Raw genomic sequence first — 22,114 nt, 5'->3', positions numbered from 1 at the left:
AGGGATGGAAACACCCAGACTTCACAGTAAACCCTTACTGGGGTGTGGTGGAGTAAAAGGATACGGGGTGCCTCTCCTTAAGCCTGAGCGAAGGGCACTTTGAGGCCATCACTTGGGTCTTACAACCCTGAGAGGGTTCCCAGACTTTTCCTGCTGTTTCCAAGGGTTTCCAAAGAGCCATATGGTCCTGAGTACTTGCTGCATTCCCAGGCCATGTGGAATGGAGGGGCTCTGATTCTGTGTCGCTGGCAGTGTGGAAAGCAGCCTGCGTTACCAGCAGCGACCAGAAGCCTGGGAAATGGTCCATGGGGAGGTTTCTAGAGGGCCTTGGCTGTTCTCTGCTCAGCAAATGCTTGCTGAAGCTGATGGTAATTGCAGACAGATTTCCCAAAGTGATATGGATGTTTCTGTCTGCTGATCACTGTGAGACTGGGTAGTATTCAGGCTTGTAAAGCCCACAGGTTGTTGAACCCGACTGAAGGCTAAGGAGCTTCACCCTTTCAAGTGAGCTGGTCTTTTGCAGTACTGCTATACATGGGTGGGCAGGATGACTGTGTGTGAAATCCAGTAGCTCCAGCCTCTGTCTTGGCCATGGAAAGAGTTTGTGTGATGCAGAGCTGGACTGTGTGGAGCTGAGGGCATGGCTGATAAGGACTGATATGGACAGAGAGCAGATGTGATGGAGAAGGAGAAGGGGTGTGTGGCACAGACTCATGACCTGCCTTTGCCCTCAGTCCTTGACCTTGATCTGCCTGGAATAAAAGCCTCAGGGCACAAACTCAGTAAATATTAAAGTTTTATTTTGTTCTCAAGAGGAAGATTACACAGAACCATCCTTACATGACATTGGATATTTTACAGAATGTAGTATCAAAAAAAGAAATATATATATATATATAAAAATACAGTCGCCGTTACATGACATAGCCAAGAATACAGTTCTTAGCGTGTCTGCAAATCAGACCTTCCTCAGGCCTTCTGCTCCTCTACATGCTCTACAAATGGCCTTTTGGACGATAGCAAAATGGAGAGTGGCTCATTTACTGTTGACTCATTTCTTGCATGGCAAAACCAAAGGAGGAGGAGGAGGAGAGGTCCAAAGGAGGTTAGAGGCATGCAGAGGGAACAGCAGGCAGTTGCTGCATGTTGCTTACAGCTATAGGAGGGCTTTGCTGGCAAGTGAAGGAGTTGATGTCCCTGCTGAAGGAAGCTAAGCTTACCTGGCCGTCCCATATGCTGGGTCGGTGCCATCTCAGCAGCCATTACCTTTCCAGCCATGGCTGAAGTTTAGGGCTAATGTGGACACATCCTCACATCCCTGGGGCCAGGTGGACATCACCTGAGATGCCATCAGGAAGGGATGTTTGTCTGCAAATACAAATACCAGCAAACCCACAGGGCTCTCTCACTGCTCCTTGCACAGAAAAGGTGTTATGCAGTGGGGGGGACCTGTGAGGTCCAGACCTGCCCATCCAGGTTTCCCATGCTGTCCACAGCCCCTGTTGCTCCTCCAGTTACATCATCTGATGGGAAGAGCTGGCCTGAGAGCCCTGAGGGTGTGGGCAAGTCTTTGTGCATGGCCCAAGGCTTCGGTGGCAGGGAAATGCTGCTTCTGTCACTTTGCCTTTGTCACAGCTTGGAGGGAGCCTCCCCGGGAGGGTGGGCAAGGTTTGGAGCCCGGCAGCATGAGCTAAGGATGCCAGATGAGATCTCACCCTTCGCTCCCTTCCCCCAGCTCCCTAGCAAGCATTTCCTAAGAAAGCAAGCAAAGGGATGGGACCAAGCGCAACGGATGACGTGGAGGGCTGGCAAAGGCCCGAAGTGCGGCTGAGCATCGTGGCTACTGCTTGCGAAAGACCAGAGTCTGGAGCATATTAAAAAACAACAAGAAGAAAGGAAGCTGCGGCAGCAAGCAGTGCTTAGTCACTCATCTCTCCAGCTCAGGGTCCAGAAATGTCCACCTCTCTGAGGAGCCTGTTTTCTTCTCCACCCAGTCCACGTAGTTGGAGACTTTGGTGTACACCCCATACACTTGCTTGCTGCCACACTCCTCCGGGCCACCCCACGAGACCAGCCCTTGGGCCACCCACCTCCGGGTTCCCGGGTCCTGAATGACGAAGGCTCCCCCACTGTCTCCCAAGCAAGTGTCCTTCCCACCTTCGTAGTAGCCGGCGCAGAACATGTTCTCGGTCACGCTGTAGTTCCCCGACCGGGACTCGTAGCTGGTCTTGCACTCTGCATGCAGCACCACCGGGAGCTTGACGTACTGCAGGATGTCGGACAGCGTCCTCATGCCCGAGCTGATGATCTCGTCCACGGTGATGTTGGGGTTGGAGATCCCCCAGCCAGCCACCAGCCCTAGAGTGTTGGGGTGAGGTCCCTCCAGCTCGTGCTCGAACTGGGGCAAGCAGACGGGCATGACGTAGTTCCCCATGGTCACCTTCTCCTTTAGCTTGACTAGGGCGATGTCGTGGTTGTAGTTCTGGATGTCAAACTCCTCGTGGAGTATGATCCTCTCCACCGTCCGGTTGACAGCCTCCATCTTGTTCCTCACGTCGTGCAGGGCCAGGTAGACAGTGACGTGCTCCTTGGAAACGGGGATGACCGTCTTGTCTCGCCGCTGCGAGCGGAGCACGTGGGCGGCTGTCAGCACCCAGGAGTCCGAGAGCAGGGCCCCACTGCCGAACCACTTGTCGTTGGGCACCCGGGACATGTCCTCCACCACAATCAGGGCCTGCCAGGGGAAGAAGCCAGGCTCCGCGTTGCGCCCGCCGATGATGCGCTTGATGATCCCGGGCAGAGCACGAGCCGGCCGGCCGCACACTGGGGACAAAACGGACAGCACTGTTACTCCCAGCACTTATCTGGGGAACAAATGAAAAGGGACTTCCCTGTAGATTATGCCACATGGCTGGTTATCTTCATGACCATGAGGATGGTGGGGTGACCCCTGCAGACCCTGTTCAGCCCTTATGGAGCTAGTTCTCTCTTGGCCTGAGCTATTTCAGCAATATTTTTGGAGCACAGAACATCTTGCTTTGCTCATGGGCCCCGGACAATAGGGACAATGCTCTCCTGGAGTTAAAAGTAACTATACCAAGCCCTCTGCCCATGCTTTTTGTGGCTGTGGTTAATGAGACATAGATTAGAAAAGTGTCTTGTTTATGGGACAGTACAATCTGTTGCTTTCCAGGATTTGGGGGGGACCCAATCCTGTCATCTGCTCCCACATGGCACCCTGGGAGACCCAAGGGAGGGTCCCAGGCAGCTCTCCCAGGAGGTACTGCTAAGCCTGTGGCATAATCTACCTGCAATGATGCATGCAATGCACAGCGCTCAGTGCCATCCATCATTGCACCTTTGGGACCTGCAATACCTTCACAGGGGGGTAAGAGGGTCCGACCTGCCTCTGCATCTCCCCATGCACCCTGAAGCATGGCTGTGTGGCTCCCATGGCTATGGCAGCCTGCCCAGACCAGGCCATTCTTCAGCTGGTGGGACTGAGACCAAGCCTGGCCGCTAGGCCAGATGCTGGGGCAGGGAAGGAGGCGTCTTCAGAGCCAGGAGCTCCCTCTGGCTGCTGTCCCAGCTCTGCAGGACTCCAACATGGGTTCAGCCACGGGCAGTCAAGGCCCAGGTTGTCCCAGCATGTCTGCTCCAAAAAGCAGCCTCTTGGCTGCCTTCTCCTTTCCCACCCTTGCTGTAGGCTGTGAAAACAGAAGGTAGATGCCCTTGGCCATGAGGCCATGGGCTTTCTAGGCACAGTTTTGGCTACCAGCTTTGGTAGGTCTCTGTCCCAAAAAGTATCCACTGAGCTTGGGAAGGGTTAAGCTTTTGGTGCCTGTCAGGGCAGGGCTACAGTACATGTGGTCCTATCATGAAGGGAGGCAGAAAGCCTTTGATGAAAAAGGTGGGCTTGTGCAAATAGGTGGTGTGTGCCAGACCTCCACTCCAGCGGGGCTGGAGGACTTGTCCTGCAAATAGTGGGTGGAAAGAGTGGTCTCAGCTGGTGGAAAGAATGGTCTGTTGTCTGCTGAGTGAGCATGGACCATGGGAACAGTTCATAGCAGACCATGGGGATGTGGAGGAGGCTTTTACCCAGTGATAACTACCCCAGAGCTGTACCAGATCTTGTGCCACTGAACCCAGTCACAGACCTAGCAAAGGGGGAGCCAGGGTGGGACTTGAAGTTCTCTGAGCAGGATCAGATCTTACTCTTGGTTTACTCCGGTGTGATTTGTGCTCCAGATGTGCACCATGTGCACCAGACTCCTTATGGAATGGGAAGTAGAAGGAGAATGCTGCTGTGTCAAAGACTTGGTGGATGCTAGGATTCCTGCCAGGCCTGGGCTGCAGTAAAGCAGGGCTGCCATGTGAAGGGTTGTTGTACAGTTGCGCTGGTGGGTGGGAGACAGAGCTGGCTGGTGGGCCAGCCTGCACTTTGCAATTCCTCCCATTGCAGCTCAGTTTCTGGAGTGGTTTGGCTGGACCCACACCACTTCAGAAGCAGAAAGGCCAAGTGAGTAATCCTGCAGCCTCACGCTGCCCCGCGAGCTCGCTCAGCCCTTCCCCAGCCGTCCAGCCGCTTGGGCTCCTGCTCAGCCTGTGCCAGGGGAACGCCACCGGGAGGGCTGGAGCCTTACATCAGCCCAGCCTCACCCCTCGCCCTGAGACCCATCACGAGGCCTGTGGTGTCACGGCCATGGCATTCACCCTCCCGGAGGAGCTGTGGCCGGAGGAGGCTTGGCCGCGGGATGTTGCCTAGCACCGTGGGCTTTACTCCTGCATCCCAAGTCTTTGCCGCAGTTCTGGCAGCCAAACCAGCTTCCCTCTGCTCAGCTCCAGCAGACCCAGAATTATGTCTGAGGGGCCCTGATGTGCTGCCTGGTTTGCCTCCAGGTGCTTTATCCACGTGCTGTGACCCACCGGGAGGAATTCAGCAGCTGAAGGTGGCTCTGAGAACCAAGGTGCCCTTGGGGAACATATTCCTTGGGACAAAGGTGGTAGTGCTGGAGCTGGCTCGTGCCTGGGGCAGTGCCAGGGAGGGAAGTCCCAGGCTGGTTAGTGCCCAGGGGTGCTGGTGATACTGGGAGGCTGTGGGAGACGATTTGGGCTTGCCATGACTCTGCCCCATGCCCTCATATTGGGAGGGGAGGATGCTGAACCTCCCAGAAAGAGGCTCCCAAGGTGATGGGATCAGTGCTGAGAGCTGGGGCAGGAGCACCGGGAGCTGCTGACATGGATTTGCTGTGGCTGCTGCTAGGAAAACTGCGACTTCAGAGTGTGTGGGGAGCATCTGCCTGCACTTCACTCCCCTGCCTTTCCCAGTGCTGCAGGGAACAGAAAACGTGCTCAGGCTAAGAGCTCCTGCCTCCCAGCCCAGCCCAGCTGTGCTGCTGCACCGAAGCTGACAGCCATCCCAGGGAGATGATTTTAGAGGAAACGCATCCAGCCAAATATTTATTCTATTAAATTACATATCAAAAACGCTGACCAGGCTGCAAATGCTCCCACTAATGGCAGAGGCAGGCGCGGCGTGGCCTGGAAGAGGAGTTTCTATTGATGGGGAGGTAGCGTGAGACACGAGGGAAGATCTGAAGAGCAGCTGGCCAGCTGCTGCCTGCAGATCCCAATCTCAGGAGAGCGTCACCCTCTCCCTGGGATTTTCCATTTTCCTGAAGCCTCCCTGTGACTTCTGTCACTAATCAGGAGGTCTGGAAATGGCCCATGAAGGCAGCTAAGGCCCCGAAAAATGTCCCCGTATGCTCCCGGCACAAATTATTTCAGGCTGAAACATCAAGGAGGGATGCAGGGAGCAGCTGCCGAAACGAGAGCAGCCGCAGCCTCGGTCTCTGGAGAGCAGACACCCAGCGAGACCTGCCGTGGGGCTGAGCCCTGCCGCCGTGTCCCTGCACCGCTCCGAAGAGCTGTCCCCGCACATCTGACCACAGCCTGCACCCAGAGCTGCCGCCAGCCCCGTCTGCAGCCGGCTGTGGCCAGCCCATGTCCCAGGGACTTTTGTTTAATCCCAAGCGGGCGCCTGGCCTGGAAACTTGCTGGCTGCAAACGTTTCTGCTACTGCTCAAAGGCTTGGGACTTCTGGCCCTGCGAAGGGGCTGTTTTTTTCTGCAAGGCTCGGAGACGTGCTAATTGCTCCTGCATGGGGACACGCTGCTAATGGCAGCCGGGAGCCGGCGCCACCGGGCAGGTCGTGCGCTGCCCTTGGCTGGAGCCAGCTCCAGCGATGCTGGGGGCTGAACGTGCCCATATTGCTGGGGCTGCTGCCTTCCTGAACCTTGTCCTCACTGCCCTCTCTGCCATACATTGCAGCAGACACGTACAGCACACAGCTCTGTCACCGAGGAGGGGGGTCCCTGCCCGGGAGCAGCAGGTGAGGCTGGGCAGGCAGCCCCCTCCCCGCACATCCCTGCACCCCTCCCCATGGTACCCGTCCCCACCAGTACCTGGTCGGCAGGACGGCAGCGCCGTGCCCAGCTCCTCGCTCCTCCACACCCCTGATGCATCACACGTGTAGGTGGCTGGAAGAGAGCAGTGTGTTAGCTGGGCTATGGCCCAAGTATAGGGACAGTGAAATGCTGCCCTGCCATCGTGACCCTCTGAGCCCTTTTCCAGGATATGACCTCCTTTTGAAGCCCTCTGAGCTGTCACCCCGTTAGTGCTGCTGCCGCCCATTACACTAATGAGTGCTGGATGCGGGGACCAGATGCACAGGGCTGTGAGCAGGGAGGCAGGAATGTGAGGAAATTCTTTGGCTTTCCATACTGAGGGAGGAGGAGGAAGGAGGGCTGGGACATATGTGCACCCGGGCTGCCGCCCAGAGCCATATCCAAAGGGTGCAGAGACCCGTGGTGTTCTGTGAAACCCCTTATGGTGTCTCTGCTGGTGGATAAGCTTGAAGCTGTCTGCCATGATCCCACTGCTCTCTGCAGGGCTTTGGCTCTGCTGGTTTTTGGGATGGGTGCCCTAAGGAGCCATTCCTAGGGCTGCTGGACCTGGTGCTCCCCCCAGCACGGAGACCCCATTGTGGCCATATACCTGGCTCCCCCCGCGTGCCCACCCGCACCATGGGGACCTGTCCCCCCGCTCACCGGTGCTGTTGGGGGCCATGTGGTAGTAGGGGTGCTGGCAGTGGTACTGGATGGCTGCGCGGTAGGTGGTGAGGTTGTTCCTGGAGGAGAAGGTGACAAAGCCGTGCTCCAGCTCCGGCGGCTCTTTGCAGTCAGCAACTGAAAGCCAACACAGAATCGGGGTTGAGCCCTGTGACCGTGCTTGGGGTGCCCAGCCCCGTGCAGGCAGTGCTGGGTTTCAGCGTGGGTGGTGGTCCTACAGGGCAGGGCGAGGCTCCGATAGCCCCATACCTCGCTTCTTTAGGGCAATGCAAGGAGCACAGCCTGGCACGGCTCAGGCAGCTCCTTGGCTCGGCTCCCATCCCTCCTAGGATGTCCCGAGCTGTGTGTTTAGGACGAGATCTGCTGTAGCTTTGAGAGGGGAAGGGATCTGCACAGGTGGGCAGGAGCTGTCAGGACTTGCTCCTGCAGTTTGTCTTTGCATGCCTTATGAATGGGCAGGAAAAAGCAGGCAGTGGTTCATCAAACACCTCCTCCACGCACCAGGCTTTGTTGGTAGCACAGCCCCATCCCTCCTGCTCTGGACCTGCTCAGCAAGACTTGCTGATAACCATTTACAGCTCAGGCTGAGCACCCCTAGGTCCTGGCTCTCCTGTGACAACCAGGGGTGAAGGACATGGAGAGCACGGCTTGGCTGCTCTGCAGGCAGGGGGAGATGAACAGTTGTAGGGAAAAACCTACCTGCTCCAACCTCCAGGGTGCCATTGCCCTTTCCCATGGTCTGTCTTCTCCCCCACATCCTTCACCATGCCTCTTCTCCCATGGGCCAGGCTTGTGCCACCCACCCAGGGTCCCATCCTGCCTGGGAAATGCAGCTCTGCGGAGCTGGGCTCTGCCACTTTGAAGCTGAGAGGATGGGAAAGGAGGTCCAGTGTGTCAGGGGCACGTGAGCTCTGTCGGTCTGGGTGCTTGAGGACGGGGAGAGGGCTAGCAGAGCAGGCAGTGAGGTCAGGAGCCTTACCATGGTGATCCAGGCTAATGAAGAAAAAAATCACTAGAAGCAACGCTGGCACCAGGGACATGTAGCGATGCTCAGGGTGAGCCACCCACTTGGGTGAAAAAAGCCTGGTTTATGGCAAAATGCTGTGGCTCGCTGCTCACCAGGGTCCCCTCTGCCCCGCTGCGGTTTGGCAGGGACAGTGGGCGATGGGATGGGTACAGCCAGGCTGGAGGAGGCTCGGGGTGCCTGTGCCTTGCAGAGGGGCAGAGCAGGGGACACAGACTCCTGTCACCAGCCTCAGGGTCCCCAAGCTCTCTTTCCACCACACTTAGGAGCACAGTGGATTTGTGCCAAGGTACCAGCACCTGCAGGACCTGCAGAAGGTGTTGGGAGATGCTGGGGCTTGTAGAAAGGGGGAAATGGGTGTTGGGGGATCGGTGTGGCTGGCACGTCTGCTCTGGGGCTATTTATGGCTGCAGGGCTGTGCCCCCCAGCCCACACAACCTGCTCCCTCCCCGCGTGTCCCACGTGTGGGGGGCAGCCCTGATGCCAGAATGGGCTCCTGCACAGAGGTGCTGCCCCACCGGTGTCCCGGGTCCTGCCCAAAGGGAGTGTGGAGTTGGTGCCTTGAGCTTTTCCAGACTTTTGCCTCAGGAGAGGGGACATTAAGCCACCTTCCTAAGAGCAGAGCCATGCAGAGCCCCCCAGCACTCTCCTCCTCCTCTTCCAGCCTCCGGTCCCCCTCCCAGTGCAGCCCCTGACACCTCAAGGAGTCCTGGGTGCACATCCTGGGCTCTTGGGGACACGGATGGGGCCAGACACGGGGCTTTGCCCTCTTTTGGCTGTGACCATCCCGATGCCAGCCCATCCTCACCTCCGCAGGGCCAGCAGCAGGGACCGAGGGGAGGCAGAGCAGCATCCCCCGTACCCGTGCCAGGTCTCGGTCCCGCACGCATCCTCCCAAGGGCTGGCAGGAGAAGGCTGCTGATGCCACCCCATCCTCCCTCACCCCGGGGCGGGGGAGCTGAAAGGATGCTCGGAGAGAGGAGAGGAAGGAGTGTTTCTTATTTGCGACGCTGGGCCAGGGAGGAAGGGCAGCGGGAGGTTAAATCCAAACAAACAAACCATGTGCGGGGCCGACGCTCCTTGCGCAACCGCCGGCTCGGAGGGGAGCAGAGCACGGCTGGGGGCGTCCGGAGGGGTGCAGAGGATGTGCCAGGAGCTGGCGGCAGCCCGGGGACAGGCAGGGACCTTCCCAGAGGGGCCGACGGATGGACAGGGGGGTTCGGCTCCGAATTTCCCTTCTGGAGACGGAGTTAAGAAAGCAGCGTGCGCAGGGGGTTAGGAGCGCCATGCCGGTTAGACAAGCCGCGGAGATGGAGTTGGCAGCCAGGGGCAAAGGGGAGCTGCCCTGGGTGTGGGACAGAGCAGAGAGGGGCACGGAGGCAGGCTGCCCGTCTCGGCGGCGCGGCCGGCGCCAGCCTCACGCAGCCACTTGCTCCGAGCCGGCTCTTCTGTCTGTCTGGTTGTCGGCTCTGTCTGCAGCTGCACCGAAGGCAGAGGGGAAGGAGGAGAGCAGAGAGAGAAAGCTCAATTAGTAGCCGAGCAGAGAGAGGCATGCAGGAAACCCAGCCCCCAAAACACCAGAGATCTGTAACGAGCACCAGGAGCCATGGGGACCCCGATGAGGACCCTGATGGGGACCCTGATGGGGACCCGCTCGGCTCATCCGGGGCGATCTGGGGACAGTGGCTGGGAGAAGCTGGCCAGGCTGCAGAGCTGGATGTTATCCACCTTGGCTGGGGAGGTTTCTATTTTCTTTGCTTTTCACTTCAAACCATTTTTGCCTCTCCCAGACAGACGTACAGGGGAGGTGGGAGGCACGGCAGTCTGAAGGCCTGGACTGCCCATTTAGGGGCTTCTTGGCTTTCCAAGAAAGCCACAGAAATTTAGTGTAGTGATTTATCTCACGCAAGAAGGGACCAGTTCCAGCCCAAATGGAATAGTGCAGGTAATCTCCAAAAATTAATGCTTTGGGGGTTAAAAATATCTAACTTTTGCATTATTTTTTTCCTAGGCAATGCCAGTGTTTATCTGATCTCTCTCCAAGCTGGATAAAATGAATGGGAAGCTGCTGGTGAGAGGGGTAGTTCTCTGGTGGGGCAGAGACATCACTGATCCCATACTTTGTAAGAAACCCTTTCAGATAGGAATCTATTTAGCATGTCTGGCAACCTCCCATTTTTCATTTTGAATGAGCAAACGTGACTTAAAACTCCAAAAATACACTCCTAAGGTAAGATCCACGACATCATTAAAACAAAAAGGATATGCCCAGAAGGGGAGAACCTGGGTGCCACATCCCCTGAGAGCATCTCGTCTTGTCTGTCCTGGGAGGTCTTGGGACCTTCCCTGAGAGTGTTTGTTGCTTTTCCCTTCTCTGGGCCAGCCTTACAGCAGGCTGAGTAGCAGTGAGTGCCTTCTGGGGCAGAAAGGTACTGGCGAGTGTTTGGGGAAAGGAAAGAGGTGTTACCAGGTACATGAGAAGCACAGCTCCGGGCCTGAGCTGAGAGAGGAGCTGGGTTAGACAAAAGAAGAGCTGATGCAAATGGAATCTCCTTTCTTTTCCCTCTTTTCTCTCTTTTTGAGGTTTGTAAGTATCTGGGCAACTTTTCTGTCCCATTCCTCTTAGCTGTGCACTGCCCAGCTAGAACCTGGCACCTCTCTAAAGCCCGTGATCTTAGCAGCTTCCATTTGGAGGGAAAGTTGGACTGGGAACCAGGTTATCCCAAATTGTGTCAGATTTATCTAACAGCTCGAACAATCCCACCTCACTCACCCAGGACCAGCCACCTCCCTCCCTCCAGCAGCAGCCATTCATGAAGGTGCATCACCACGGAGGTAAGTCTGATCTGATCCATGCCCAGGCTTTACAGTTAAAAAAGCTTTGTGGAAGCTCGTAGGTGTTTTCTAGACAGCAGGGAGTCATCCCATCTCACGCAGCCCTTGCTCTCACATCGAGAGCAGGATTCAGCCCCGAATTTGCCATCCTTCACATGGCAGCAGAGCCGTCTGTGCTACCGCTCATCCAGCTCCCAAGAGCCAGGGTTGCTCTTTCTTTGACAGGGAGACGGCCAAGCTGGTCACAAATCAACTTATGAGTAATCTAAGGGAAAGCACAAACCTCCTGCTTGTGGCATTTGGACCAAGCCCCGTTATGCTACCCAAGAAAGAGCCAAGAGAGCATTGCAGAATTACGTAGTCTCTCTGGCTGGGTCTGAGTAAGGAGCTCCGCTCTGGCAGGGCAGCTCCATCCAGTGTGAAATTTCAGCAGGAAAAGGACATCGACAGGGTGTGCGTGGGGTTTCCTTACTTTTGCAAACGGGGATCTTGTTACTCCACGTCCCGTCCTTCAGGCACTCGATCTGGAAGGATTCGCTCTCTAGGTTATCCTGTGCAGAAACACCGAACAAAACAAAACAGAAACCACAACACCATCAGGGTATGAGCCTATAAAAAGTCAAATTCTTGGCAATTTAGTAAAGATATAACCAGACCTCCCTGGAAGAGGACTTTTCTAGCTAAAAGTTGCTAGAGGAGGCTGTGCCCTAGGCCCTGAGGAGGAGGCCTGGGGGTGTGGGTCATGTTTGCTCTCCCAAGCAGAGATGTGGTGGCTTTGGGAGGAAAGGTTCCTCCCTGCTCCACACCGTCACCCCATACCTTCAGTACTTTGTAGCCGGTGTTGCAGCTGATGACAACCTGGTCTTTGAAAGTGTACTTGGCTTGGGAAGGCTCGATTTTCCCATTGATGGGTGGCTGCACCAGTGGGCATGGGTTTCCTTTGAATGAAGAGCAAGCAAAGCAAAACAACAGGTTTCCACCTGCAGAGTGTATAAAGCCCTTCCTTCCCATTTCCCAAGGAAAGCAGCAGGAGTTACCGATTGCTGTGTACGACAGCTTCCAGCCCCTGTTCTCCCCCGAGTTATCGCTGTGGAAGAGGATCTGCACGCTGTTGGTTTGGGTTTCGATGCGTCCTGGGGACTTCTCTCCACAGAAAGGGCCAAACTCCCTGGGGCCAGCTTTGATCTGCCAAGGGAAAGAGGTGGCTTGAGGTGGGGTGTGGGTACCTGGGGACCTCCTCACCCTGAGGACGATGGACTGGGACGTTTCACCACCATGTGGTGGGGCGATGTGGACTGGTTCTGGGCCCAGGGCCAGAAAGAGGGTCACCATCAGGTGTGGTAAGAGGTTCAGCTATCATGGGGCTCCTGCTGGCTTCATCATGTCCATTTAGACTGGGGACATTTTGGCCCCATCAACGCGACACCGGGGGTATGACAGGATAGCGGGGCAGGGGGAGCTCACCTTGATGTAGTCGTAGGGACAGGTCACCTCGGGGTGGTCTTCCACGTCAAAGCTGTCCTCGAAGCTCAGGGTGATGAAGAAGCCCTCCTCCAGCTCGATGCGGTACAGGCAGTCCGAGCTCTTGGGGTAGGGGCTGGGGAAGTCGGCGCTGGTGACCACCCCGCTCCTCTGGGTGTAGAGGTTGTCGCTGCACTCCACTGAAACACAGCCGGGATGGATCAGCGCCCCATCAGCCTCCCCCAGCCCCGGCCATACTCAGGATAAGGGGTGCTGATGAGCACCCCGCTCTCAGCTCCCCTTCGTCCCAGCCCCTGATACTGCTTGCACCCTGCCTGCTCAGCCCCTTTATGGGATGGGGTCTACGGCCCTGAATGTGGGTCCATGCAAGGAGAACCTCACAAGCCAAGCTCCACATATGCCCGTGATATGGAGGGTCCCGGGCTGAGAGCCAAATCCATCTCACCTTCATCAGGCATACTCAGAGCAGAGACTAAAACCTCTCATTTCTCCTATTTGAGATCTCTAGAGTTTAGCTGAGGGAGAAACCACATCTCATCCCTCATGACATGACCATGCATGACCATCCCCACGGCCGTGCTGTGCCCGGCCAGTACCTTTGCAGGTCCTGTTGTCGGAGTGGAGGATGTAGCCAAACCTGCAGGAGCAGTAGTACCCGCCGATGTAGTTGTGGCAGTAGTGGTCACACGCCAGCTCCTCGTCGCTTTTCTCCAGGCACTCGTCCACATCTAGGTGGGATGGTGACAGCAAGGAGAGGGGGGTCACACGCTGCAGCCCCCCATGTCCAGCAGGTCCCGAGGCTGCGTGCTGCTTACCCACGGCCGTGTAATGGGCGTCGAAGCCAGTGAAGCGCTCCTCGTTGGAGAAGTCGGACCTGAAAGTCAGCCCCATGTAGGGGCCGGGGGACAGGATGACTTGCTGGCCGGGGGCCTGCTCGGTGTCCGTCGTCTCCCTGCCGCAGAAGGTTGCCAGCTCCTGGTCCTCCGCTTCGATCTGTAGCAGAAAGGCTGGGTTAGTGCTTGGCTCACACGAATCACACAGGGCTGACGTGTGGGCAGGAGCTGGGGAAGAAAGAGGGTGAAAATCAGCCCCCAGCTGTGCCTTTCCTACCCACAGCTGCTGGTACCTGTGTTCCGTTTGCCTCCACGCTCAGAAGGGTGCTGGGACCCTTGAGGACCCCCGCACTGGGGGTGCTGGGATGAGGAGCAGAGCAGATAGCCCATGGGAAGAGCTGGAGCTGCTGCGTGCTCTGGGAGCACTGAGTATTGATCACTCTGGTTTTGTATCAGGTCAGAGCAGCTGTAATTTGGATGGCCTTGCAGTTCCCTGGGCTGGCTCAGACAAGCTCGGTGCTGTCCCCACCGCCCTGGGTCCATGTGCTGTGGCCCAGAAGGCTGCAGGAGGGGATGGAGGAGCCGCCGTGCCCTGCTGTTATTTCAGCGTGCTCACTAGCCTCTCTGTGCAGCCCTTTACAGCCTGGAAGCACTGTAATCCCTATGGGAAACCCTCCTGTGTTCCCTGGAAGCCCCATCCCTTCCTTTTACCTCGCTGTTTCCCCAGGACCATTTCAGCACCAACCCCATCTCCTTCCCTTGCAATCCCACCTCTGGACCCTGTCCTCGTTCCCAGCACCCTGTCATATTCTGAATACGAATAACCCCCCAGGGGAGGAACTCGAGCAATTCTGCACCACACCAGCCCTTCTTGCTCACACCAAGAACACGTTATTGAGGCCATAACAAAGCGCACAGCTTGGGGACCCATGAGTGCCACCCCCAGCTCGCGTGGCCTCGGCGAGGTGGGACCCTCTTGCGGCTGCCACCACGGCTCCCCGAGACCCTCGGGATGCGCCGGCTGGGGAGGGAGTGGGGAGAAAAGGAAATTTCCCAGGGCTGAGCATGCAGGAGGAAACTCGTTCACACCAGGGAAAGACAACATGGAAATGGCAGCTCAGCGTGCCTTGACATTGCCTCCAGATATTTTCCATCCTCTCATATGAGCAAGAGCTGGCCAGAAAAGAGAGAGACTTTCCGATGATAGATTTTGAGAATTTGGAGAAAAAGCATGCGTCCCGCATTGGGACAAAAACCCAATTGAATTTTATTCTTTTTTTGTGAAACAGAGTTCTGAAAAAAAAAAAAAAAAAAAAAAGGAAACAAGTAATTTGGGGTCCATCTGGTTTCAATCGCTTTGAAATATACTGTGGTGCTTTAGAATCGTTTAAAAATCCAAAATAAAGGGTGTTTTGAAACAAAACATCATTTCAGGCTGGAAAACGGGAGCACCATCTACAAAAAGCGAACGAGCCCGGCTCTTTGGCTGCTGTGAAAAGTGGGCACACCGCGTTTTCTGCAAAGACACTTTCTTGGGGAGGAAAACTGTCGGAAGCAGTGTTTTCCAGCCGAATCCTTGGTGCGGGGCCGGTGCTGCCATCACCTCTGAAGGGATGCATGGGGAAATGTCCCCCGTGCCCGTGTCCCTGCCCGAGGATGCTCTCGCCGTGGGGCCTCGCCGAAGGTATCGGCAGCCCCTTATCTGTGACGGGTCCCATGCCCCGGGACGCAGGGAGCAGAGACAGCCCTCCGGCTGTAAACTAAACAGAGAGGTCATCCTCCCTGGTTAATATTTGCTGCTTCTGCTGAGGACTGTATACTTTTTCGTAGATCATTTACATCCAGCGAGCAGGCTGGTAATTAAATCCTGGTTGTTTGTTTGGAGTTTCTCCCTCTCGGGTCACGATGTCGACGTTTTCACTAGAGAAGATGTGTCCCTGAGGGAAATATCAATTGCCGCGGAGAAATTCCCTATAAAAATACGCTGAAAGAAGCCTGCTTTGAAAAATAAAACAGAGCGACACTCTCGTGCATTAAATTTACCCGTGCCACTGCCTCCCGCCAGCTTTGCTGTCTGCTTTTGCCTCTGCTCTCCTTGTGAGGATGCCTGCCCCTGTGGATGGAGAGGGGTCCCTGCCATGGATGTGGCTCTGTCCCCGTGATTTTTGGCAGGAGCTGGGACTCAGAGGCTGTCACAACGCACGTGGTGAAGCAGGCTGTGCCCAGGGCACCCAGAAAGGAGACAGCCCCAGCCTTGGCTGCTGGAGCAGTGACATCCCAGTGATGCCTCCTGCAGCGGCCGGGTTAACAAAGCCCCCCCAGCACCGCGGGGAATTTGGCCGGGCGGCTCAGCCCCTGCCACCGGAAAGGAGCACGGAGCCGGCAGTACGGAAACGCGGCCGCCAGCCCGCCAGGAATGCACTAATTGGACTGACGAGGGCAAAGCATACCGCTTGTAATATATATAAATGGCTCATTAGGCCGAGAAATCGCAGCGCCGGGCTGAAGACACTGGGAACATGACATGGGGAGGAGAGGCTCAGAGGCAGGGAAGGGCACGGAACGGCCCCTGCGGAGCCGCCTTGCAGCCGGAGTGCATGGGAGGAGGCAACACCCAGATTAGTGGGGTTTTGTGCGAAATGCCTGATGCTGTGCTGCCTGGTGCTGGAAACGAGGTGGGGATGGGGCAGCCGGGAGCAAGAGCCCGCAGCTGAGTCTTCCCCACATGCGTGCATCCTCTCCCCGGTGGAGGTTTCCCAGACTTAGCAGACAGCTCCTTCCAAAAAAACCCTGCAAAATTGTGCTGAGGTTTTAACTCACACCCTTGGAAGCTCCCCTTGGCTCCCCTGATTCAAGAGAAACCACCTGTCCCATTTGGGGCAAGGACCTTGCACCTCCCATCTCCCTGCTTCTGCCCTAGGGTTGCTGGAGACCTGTGTCCAGAAGCACTGGGTGCTTGCTGAGGAGCACACAGGCTGGTGTTTCCTACCTGCTCGGGGCTGCCTGCTCCTCCTGCTCCTCCTCGCTTACCTCCTTACCGAAGTGCCACCCGTCCCATCCCCTTTTGCACAAACAATCCTGCTGGCCACGTTTCCCTAGGAGCCACGTTCGTTTTATATATATACACACACGCACGCGCGTGCGTGTGGATATATATAAATCAACAGCTATTGTTTTAATTAGCCATTGTTTCAGGGCTCTGGAAACTGTTCCCTTCTGAAGACCACCCCGAAGGCAGAGACCGGCGTGTGCTCGCAGCTCAGCGGGCCTCGAGCTTGCTGCTGGGGATGATTCTCTGCACTGCTCGAGCTGGGGCACAGGGGCACCCGAGGAGGTGAGGGAGGCAAAAACCATGGCACGGTGGCTTTCTGCCTGGCCCCAGCTGGGTCCCCACCTTGCACCAGGGCTGTTTAGCCCCCGTGTTCGACCTCTGTCTTGTGGCAGTGAAGATGATGGAGAGCCCTTGTTTGGAGATGGTACCAAACAGAGAGGAGGCACCTCTGGCTTTCTGAGCCTCAATGAGCCTCTTTAGTGGGGCTGCCATAGTATTACAGACACATCTATACGTGTTGGGTTTTCCCAAGGAGGAAAATGGTCTTCTATTCATCTGCTGCTCTCCTTACGTGTTCCAAGCTGGTGCTTTAATAGCATCAAAATTGCACGTCTTCCCAGCGGAGCAGCTTACGGATCACCTGTAATCCACCCAGACGGGTGTTCCTGAGCGTTTTCGGCACTTTTCAAAGGCAGTTCTGTGGTAAAGGTTCCGTGAGCTGAGCTACAGCCCTGAGCAAATTTATACAGCTGAGATCTAAATCCCTGTGAAAAATGCCGCCTTCTTATGGAAATCCAGCAGCAGGGAAAGCTGTGATGCCAACTTGGCACCGTGGCCAAATAACAGGGAGCTCTTATGAAAAAGGAAAAATGAGCAGGGGGTGAAGGGCAGGAGGAGGGGTAAAGCCTGGAATGGGGAAAGTTTCCAAGAAATCTGCTCCTTGAGCTTATTGGGTTCTTAGAGCAATATATCTCTATATATGTCCCTGGCCCTCGTGCTTGGAGAAGATCCAGGAGAAGCAGAAAGAACTAATCAAACCTCAATGAGAGCTGTTAGTAGCAGAATGAGTGCCAGCACAAAGGGGAAATTAAAGCAGCAAACAGATCCAAGAAGAAAAAAAAATGCAAATGTTTGCTTTGTCTTCTTAGGGCGAGAATAAAACAATAATTGCAAGTAGCTGGCACCTAGCACCGGGGCTGAGTGCTTCCAGACCTGGGTGCAACCTCCACCTGCCTCCATGCAGAGAGGCAGGGTGAGGCTTGTGCTGGGCGATGGGTGATGAATGTTCAGCCCTGAAATGTAGGAAGCACCTGCTTGCTACACCTGGCCTGCCAGAAAGCACCAAAACTGACCAAATTCAAAGAGACGGAGAGCCCAGGGGAACCCTGTTTGGGGACACGGAGTTGCAAGAGGCAAGGATGCTATGTGTGGCCCTGCAGCGTGTGGCCCACCATCATTTCTGATGGGTTACTGCCCAGCAACGAGGCAGAATGAAATCTTTTGTGGTTTTGGTCATGACAGCTCCCTGGGAACATCCAGAGCTTGTTTTGTGCTGAGGGTATTTGCCAGCAGTGGCCCCAAAAATTGGACCTGGGCTGTGATATGGGTTCGTAGTGAACACAAAGGAGCCTGTGGGTCTGTCCCAGTTGCTCGTAGGATGGAAGCTCTGCATGCAGACCCCAATTTACAGCCTTAAGCTGGGGTCTAACCCGTATTTTTGGGTCTGCTGGGTGTCCCCACAGCCATGACCTGGCCAAGGGTGCCCAGCTCAGGGGTCTGCTTGCACATGCCTGGCATCAGAGGAGCACAGCCTGGGGGTTTTGCCACAGGGATTTCATCAGCATGCAGGTGTGTGAATCCCATGGGATTCAATGAGAAATAAGTGTTGTAGTTTCAGAGATCTGGTCCTTTGTGGCTGGGCTCTGACTTGGGTGTCCCACCCACTGGTTAGCCCAATGGATGTTGTCAGCTTATTGTGCTCTCCCTGTTGTCCACTGGACAGACAATTCCTGTGCCCAACAAATGGGGAAAAATACCTTGTTCCCAGCGTTTCCAGCACTCCCTGCTGGCCAAACGCATGTCCCACCTGCCCGTTCGTGCGTCCCCTGATACCACCGCTCACCTTCACGTAGTCGTATTCACACAGGTAGGAGGACTCCAAGTCGAAATGCATGAAGTACAGCTTGATTTTAAATCCCTCGGGCACGGAGATGTTCCACGTCACTTCCGAGTCGCTGGGATAGGAATCGGGGAAGTTTGGGGACCGGATCTCCCCAAACATCTCCGTCAGCTCAACGGCATCCGCCACGCCGAGCAGCCAGGCACAGAGCGACCAGGCCAGGGGGTACCTGGAAAGCACACGGGGACACCAAATGAAACTCTGGCCATCCCAAAGCCTGTCAGGGCTCAGTCTCGTTTTCCAAAAAAATGCATTTTTTTCCACCAAAACCCTTACAACTTTGTGTAAGGTTGCACAGTTGACACCAGCGTGCTGGGTTGGGAGAGCTGTGGCACCATGCCACCGCCAGCAAACTCTTCGTAGGGATGTGGAGGTGAGGGTGGGAGTTGCACAGGGAAAACCCCTTAGAAGGGTGGGTGATGGAGGTGCCCCGTGGGATCCAAAGGCACCCCTGCAGCTCCAGGCACCATCAGGAGCCCCATGCTTCTCGCTCCTGGCAGCTGCAGCCACCAGCTACACGTCTTTGGACGAGCAGCCGATGGGCAAATCTTCGCTTAATAGAAGAGTAAACATTAGGATGCTTAATAAAATAACGATGCTTTCTGAATCGGTTTAATGAAAGCATCATGGCAATAACTACTGCTGTTACTACCACTTAGCTTCACCCTGCCAAACGGGGCTCACCGACTCTCAGCAAACAGCACGCGGCTTTGCAGCCAGGCGAGGATGGGCCAGGGCCCCAGCAGCAGAACCTGCACACTGCTCCCCTCGAGCACACTATCTTTTTTCCTTCCTTTTCTTTTCTTTTCTTTTCTTTTCTTTTCTTTTCTTTTCTTTTCTTTTCTTTTCTTTTCTTTTCTTTTCTTTTCTTTTCTTTTCTTTTCTTTTCTTTTCTTTTCTTTTCTTTTCTTTTCTTTTCTTTTCTTTTCTTTCTTTTCTTTTTTCTTTTCTTTTCTTTTCTTTTCTTTTCTTTTCTTTTCTTTTCTTTTCTTTTCTTTTCTTTTCTTTTCTTTTCTTTTCTTTTCTTTTCTTTTCTTTTCTTTTCTTTTCTTTTCTTTTCTTTTCTTTTCTTTTTTCTTTTTTCACTTCACTTCACTTCAATTCTCTTTTAGTCTTCTCTTCGTTTCGCTTCCCTTGTACTTTTCGCTTCTCTTCATTTTGCTTTTTTTCTCTTATCTTTTCCCTCTTCAATTCTCTTCAGTTCTTAGGGTACCACTCACCCCAAATGAAGAAGGACACAGCAGGTAAGATCCATAGAGACCTTTTGTCATCAAACTCAGATTTTTAAAAAATCTGATCCTAGAGAGTTTGTCCCAGCTGCCAACTTGTTTGTGCCCGAGGAGGGCACAGAGGACAGCGATTGCAGGTCACCCTGCACACCAGTCTGGAGCTCTGTTTGAACAGCAAGGTGAGCACCAGCGGAGCAGTTTTCAGCAAACCCCTGCCCGTGCTAGGGGTACAAACTCGAATGCCCATGGCATTGCAAGGGACCCGGCTGGAGGAGAGACCTCCGTCTTTTTACAGCACACAGAGGAACAGAAACATGCAGGAAATTAGAGCCATTAGAGAAAATTTCCGCTTTCTAAAATAGGTACTAAGGCCTGGCAGAGGCTTGTAGGTGTATATTACAGTCGCTGGAACTACCCACACGTGCATGCACACACGGTTTCAGAAGCAGGGCTTGATTTAGGTATGCTGATGAGGAAATTGAAGCTATATAAGCGGATTATTTTTAACCTGTCTGTGTTCTTTCAAAACCAGGGCAGTAGTTTTCTGGGGCTCGTCTGTCTCGTGCCACCGCTCGCCCCGGCCCCTGGGTACAAAGCAAAGTCGAGGGGCACCGAGAAACTTGGGCCGACTTCTCATCCGAGCGGAGTGAGGTTGAACATGCCTTTTTCTGACAGCTCGTCTGAAACCACAAAAATGTGCGAAGGGAAAAAAATCTGTTTCTCTTCTGCTCGGGGGCTGGCGGAAACGGGCATCACCCCCTCCGCTTCGCCTCGCCTCGCCTTCAGCGCCGCCGGCTCGCCCCACGGCCAGCTCCTCTCTGCGAGTCCCGGTCCCACTCCGGAGTGAAACCGGCGCCGTCCCCCAACCACCCCCCGATGCCCCCCGGAGCCCCTCGGAGCCGGTGTGCGCCTCTCCCCCGCCGCATCGCCCCTGGTCCCGGAGGCACTCACCTCATGTCTCTGCTGGGAGAGCTCCCCGAGGGGCTGGGGAGGCAGGGGAGGGCGGCTGGCTGGGCGGCGGGGGCCGGCTTCGCCTCCTTCCCCACGCTCCGCTGTCCGCCTTATCTCTGGCCGGAGATTTGTGAGCGTGTGCGCGCCTCTGCGTGTGTGTCTGGAGTTGTCTGGCATTTTCCATGCAGGTCACGCCTTCCCCTGCCTGCAACGGTTCCCCACATCCCCGCACGCACACACGGACCTGCCTGCGCTGAAGGCTCTCTCCTCCTCTCCTCTTCCTCTCCTTCTCCTCTTCCTCTCCTTCTCCTTCTCCTCTTCCTCTCCTTCTCCTTCTCCTTCTCCTTCTCCTTCTCCTCTCCTCTCCTCTCCTCTCCTCTCCTCTCCTCTCCTCTCCTCTCCTCTCCTCTTCTCTCCTCTCCTCTCCTCTCCTCTCCTCTCCTCTCCTCTCCAGCAACCGCCGAGAAGTTTTTGTCTTCCCTAATCTCCAGAGTTTTGTGTGTGTGTGTGTGTGTGTGTGCCCATGCACATTGTGTGTGTGTTTTTTTTCTCCCTCTCTCATTTTTTTTATCCTACAGTCTGCTTTGCCAGATGGCTAAAATTTGCCTCTCAATAGGGACGGGAGCCTCCAGCAAAAACAGAAGGCAAGAATGTGTGAAAAGAAAAAAAAAAATAAATAAAAACCTGCACAGAAGTGCAGAGCTGTGGGGATGTGTTGCAGCTGGGACCCGCGCTCAGGACCCGATCTCAGCTTCTCCTCCCCGAGCCGTGCCCGGCTTGGTTGGGGCTGCGGTCTGGTTCCTGCAAAACTTTCCGCTGGTGGCAGTCGGGATAAAGGCGAGAGCAGGCTGTGAGCCTCCTGCAGGGCTCGGGGCTGGCTGGGCTCTGCATTTTGTCCCAGGGCAAAAGAGCAGCTTCGGATGCGGACTCTGCCCGGCAGCGAGAGCTGCAGATGCCAAAGCTGCATGTCTGAAGCCTGAGTCCCTCCTGGCGAGGTGAGGACCTGCACGCTGCCCACCGAGCCAGGGGACATTGGTTTCCCTTCCCTGCCCCAGGAACAAGCAGACCCCGGCCCCTCCTGCCTGCACAACCCGAATCGTTCCTTAGGGCTGCCTTAGGGTGCAAGTGGCCCCCTCGTCCAGAAACGCCAAGCTCGGAGACATCAAGAATGAAACTTTCATAGCTGGTGACCAAATTCAGCTTGAGCTGGTTAACGTACACCCTGCAGACACCCCCTGGCAGGCACGGGTACATCTGCGGCGTGTTAGAAGGCACAAAAACAAGGGGCAGGGAGACAGGGATGTGCTGGCACGGCTCCCCCAGCAGCAGCTCCCAGCCCTCCCCAGCCATTAAAGTGGCAATGGTAACTCGCCTGCCCCTTCGGCTACGTGCAGCCCCC

The 22,114-nt window shown here is 55.5% G+C and overlaps 1 protein-coding gene across 1 annotated transcript; it reads right to left on the bottom strand.

Annotated features, from left to right (window-relative positions):
- Positions 1–1,775: 1,775 nt before the first annotated feature.
- Positions 1,776–21,027, bottom strand: LOC311441671 (mannan-binding lectin serine protease 1-like). Its single transcript, XM_084530066.1, is given in 12 exon segments — positions 1,776–2,823; positions 6,465–6,539; positions 7,110–7,247; positions 11,462–11,540; positions 11,809–11,927; positions 12,027–12,174; positions 12,454–12,650; positions 13,068–13,199; positions 13,287–13,464; positions 18,479–18,704; positions 20,716–20,753; positions 20,756–21,027. Coding segments are annotated over 12 exon segments (2,370 nt in total). The 5' UTR covers positions 20,900–21,027; the 3' UTR covers positions 1,776–1,927.
- Positions 21,028–22,114: the final 1,087 nt, after the last annotated feature.

This window comes from Aythya ferina, assembly GCF_964211825.1.
Source record: "Aythya ferina genome assembly, chromosome: 9".
In the NCBI taxonomy this organism is placed as follows: domain Eukaryota; kingdom Metazoa; phylum Chordata; class Aves; order Anseriformes; family Anatidae; genus Aythya; species Aythya ferina.
Note: the sequence above shows the minus strand (reverse complement) of the source record. Positions and strands in the feature narration are given on the sequence as shown.